A 4,256-nucleotide genomic window follows, 5' to 3' on the forward strand; every position below is an offset into this window, starting at 1 on the left:
AGATGAACCCAGTGCTTTCAAGTAGGAATCCAGGGGGTCGAAAGCTGGTGTCGCCTTCTGCAGTAGAAACGCTGCTCTTACTGCTTTTCCACAGTCAAAAAAAGGGTGAAAACCAAGAACTGGCATTTTATGAAGGGTGCCTCGAGTGTAACAAAGGTTGAGCATCATTGGGTTAGTGACGTCCTGGGTCTGTCTCTGCAGCTGAATCAGCCATGCTGTTGTGGCCTGGTTGTCTGGGGTTGGAGCTGTGTGAAGTGGTCCACAACACTGGTTCTCAACACGTCTTGGGCTGGAGGCACCCCTCGTTAGGCTGGAGGCACCCCTAGTAAGCCTCCAGGCAGCCTTTGGAAAATATTCTCAGTTTGCACTCTGCTTTTGGCTCCAGAAAGGTAACGGAACAAGTTTTCTGTTGCAGAGGACTGGGAAGACCACAATAGGTCAGACTGTTTTAAATGCCACAGCTTTGTATTAGAAATCTCTGGGTTTATCTTGTGAATCCTACCTGCACACCTAACAGCACTAACGTTGCGTGGCGCCCCCGCGGTCCCCTTGAGAGGCTCTCAACCGTGCCACAGCAGCTTGGTTGAGATTCACTGATATGGAGGATCTAGCTGATCTGTGTCCCCAAATTGTTTTCCATGGTGTCTGCAAATACAAACACAATTGGGATTCCCACAAACAGTGTCGGTGCTGGGGGCGAGAGGTATGGGAATGGTATGGGCTGTTGTAAGGTAGAAACAAACCTGGCTGCCTGTGGGATGGGCTTGTTTCTATCTTTCAGGCTGCTTGGCTTTCGTGGCATGGGAGGGGGAGCTTGGGTTAAGAGCCCAAATTACTATACCAAAGGCAATATGCCTACTACCAACTTTTTTCCTCTATAAAGCTATCTCTGCCTTTACCAGAAATTGGATGTGGGAGAGAGCGTTGTAGGGAATCAAATGGGTGGGGTTGCATTGGAATCAGAGAAGTGGGAAAGGTCAAGGAGGGTGGAAGTGTGGAGTATTTGCTGATGACTGATAGATTGCTAAAGAAAATGGTCTCCCTCTCTCTAGGGGCAGCCTTCTTTAGGACCAGGGTGGGAACAAACTGTGTGCTTCCTCATGAGCGATAGGAGAGGCTGCTGGGGGTGGGGGGCAGTTAATGCAAATAACCAGTTCTTGGCTTGCCCACTTGCTTAAGAAGGTTGGCTGGGCTGCTGCAAAAGCAAAGCCCTTAATGGAGATGCAGATTATACTGGCAAGAGTTTCCCTTTTACCCTCCTAACTGACATTCATTAATTGGCAGAACTTGTGAAGTGTAGTCCAAGCCTACGGAAGAAAGGGAGAGAGGCCAATGTTCTTGTAGGATTATTAAAATTATATTGTCTTTTTATGGCTTGTACAGGGGTGTACACTACCCAGGCTCAACAAATGGCACAGCCATCTTTTAAATCTCTGCTGTCTTGTTAAATTTTAAGCAGGTTCCTTCTGTGTTTTACCTTGGTGAGACTGGTCTGTGAAATGCTAGTAACCATAGGAGTATATTCAGTTTGGCACCAGCCACATCAGTCACTCTTGTTGCAAGAACTTCTGGGTTCTGTAACATAAAAATGGATGTGGACTTAAATCTCTGTATGTAGCAAAACCTTGTCAGAGTTAACTGAAAATACTTAAGAGTACTAGGGAAATTATATATTTAAAACTCAGCAGGAGATGACATGTTACATACCAGTAACCTACCTAATAAAATAACAGCTGTTACAGAAACAGTGATTTGTTTTGGTGTTCCTTATTGTGCTTTTTCATGCTTGCTCAAACTTAGCTGTATTTAACCTCAGAAATTTTTAATTTTTTTTTCCTAGATGCCCATCATAATCCAAAATTTCAAACAGCGTATTAAATAAGTAGAGCTTAAAGAGTTTTGAGTGGAGAAATGTGATTTTTATTTTGGTAGCTTTTTTCACGTGTGTAAATAGTTAAGAAATAATTGCATAAGAAAGTCCCTATGTGTCATTGTACATATAAAATAGGTTGTAGTGTATTGCATGGTAACTGAAAGTATATCCATCGTGTGGTCTCAGAGGTAAATTTGATGAGGCTTTGGCCTCGCAGGTAAATTTTTAAAAAGCTATTATAACTCTAGGTAATTTTATATACTAAAGGTATTGTCATATTCCTTTTGCAGCAGCAAAGAGATCTTTCAGGAAAGAACTTCAGAGCATTTCGAAATATGAAATTGATCCCCATGGAAACCTCATCTTCCTCTGATGACAGTTGTGACAGTTTTGGTTCTGATAATTTTGCAAACACTGTAAGTACAGTACAAGAATAAACAAAAATTGAATGTGAAATGTTGAAAATGTCCCATATGCTTTGTGCATGATTAAAACTGCTTTTTTTGCTTACATTTTTGTATCATAGTTATTATAAACCTACAGTATACACTGTAATTTCATTTCACTCTTTGCTTGTGCTTCTAGGTAGTAATTGTTGGAGATTAGCTATTTATTCTATCCTTTGAAATGTCGCCTAACCTAACATGCCTGATGATTTGCCATAACAATTCTGAAACCATTTGTAAATCCCCAAACTATTTTTTCTTTGTTACAAAAGCTATTCTCTTGTAGTGCACTTGTAAATGTGATTTGCTGTCTGCTTGGAGAAAATTGGCTCTTTTAAAAAATGTTGTATTTTTTATTATTTTTATTCTTGCAGAAACCCAAGTTTAGGTCAGATATCAAGAAAGAACTGGCTAAAATTTTTTATGAGGATTCTGATGAGGAATCATTCTGTGGTTTTTCAGAAAACGAGATTCAAGATGTGTTGGTGAGATCCCTGATTTAACTTGCTAGATTTAAAGTTTTAAGAATGTGTTGAAACCTTACAGCATCTGAGACAATTTATCCAAACATCTTCATATTAAAACCTTTAGTCGTTTATATATTCATATGTATTTAATGGGGGGAGCAACTACATCTATCTTAAATACAAGTTTCAAATATTACTATAAAGAAACATAATTGCAGTGTTGTTAAACTTCAGTGTTGAAATAGGATGCTGTTAAACAGCTTTTGTTTTTTATATGTTAACGATTAAAAGAAGAAAAAGAGTATGCATGTAATGTTCATTCATAAGATTGTTGTTTTCTAGGTTTGAAATACAGTGCAGCTGGACACTTTACTTATTATAATTGTTTATGGATTTTTGTTTGTTTTTTGTTTTTAATGCCTGTTCTGTAATCGAGCACTTTATCTTCTGTTTATAATTTTTTATCAGAAAGTATGGGTGGTATTTGGAATCCAAGCTTCAAATAAGCTGATAGAGAGCCTTGTCTGCATACTGACATTTAATCATACCTGCACTTTGTACTGTTAACAGGAAACAGCACAGGAAATTCTACATTCTTTGTAGGCAATGTAGAAATAGCAATAGCTGGTTAATCCCCTTTTCTGCTTTTACTTGACTACAAAATGCACGAGCAAGTGTATTTTTGCAAAATGCTTCCAAAAATGTGTTTGAGCACATCATAGAGCATTATATCCTTATTGCCCATAACAGTTTGGGTTACTGAAGGAATTTATTTTTACAATGCCTCAAGAACTAGCCTAAGAAAATGAGTAGGTGCTTTTCTTATGGAAAGAGAGCATATATCCAAAATAAATAACAACAGCACAGAGTGCCAAAAAAAGAGGGAGAAGCACATAAAAATGGGTGAGCAAGAAGTATATACAGGAAGACAAAGAACTATACTGTCACACAGCAGGATGCCTGTTGGATGGATTATATTGGTGTAGCATCAACTTTATTTTAGCTAAAATAGAATTGAAAAGAAGGTCACAATGTGATTAAATAAAAAAAATCATTTTCATTGACATCAAAAGAAAGTTTTACAGTAATAAGCATAGGAACACTGACCTAAAAAAATATTTATTAAATGTATCCCATTAGATTTGAGATAATAATGACGTTAATATCTAGTCCTGGGAGAAAGTTCCTACTTACAGTGAATCCTCTGACAGTTGTCAAATGCAGGACCTGATCCTGCACTGAGAACCAGGTAATGGTGCTTCTGTAACTGTATAATCACTTGTAAGATCAAGTCCTCAAGACCCTCCGCTCAAAATGCATCTCTCTCTCTGTGACTTACCTTATTTGCTAGATTAGCAGATAACTACTACAACTGAGAAGCTCATTTCTTTGGTGTGTTTAGATTATGTATTTGACAGCACTGCAAAAAAACACAAAAGCTGTTAGGCAGATTCCCAGGCAGCAGGACCT

General features: G+C 38.4%; 1 protein-coding gene across 2 annotated transcripts in view; it reads left to right on the top strand.

The window, feature by feature from the left end:
* CDCA7 (cell division cycle associated 7) overlaps positions 1 to 4,256 on the top strand; it is a 16,154-nt gene that overhangs the window by 5,640 nt on the left and 6,258 nt on the right. For both annotated transcript variants that reach the window (XM_019522938.1, XM_019522939.1), the window contains exons 2-3: positions 2,164 to 2,289; positions 2,694 to 2,804. In XM_019522938.1, the coding sequence (XP_019378483.1) occupies positions 2,164 to 2,289; positions 2,694 to 2,804 (237 nt within the window). The remainder of the gene's footprint in view (positions 1 to 2,163; positions 2,290 to 2,693; positions 2,805 to 4,256) is intronic.

The sequence above is a fragment of the Gavialis gangeticus genome, unplaced genomic scaffold (genome assembly GCF_001723915.1).
Source record: "Gavialis gangeticus isolate Ggan-Ray unplaced genomic scaffold, GavGan_comp1, whole genome shotgun sequence".
NCBI lineage: Eukaryota > Metazoa > Chordata > Crocodylia > Gavialidae > Gavialis > Gavialis gangeticus.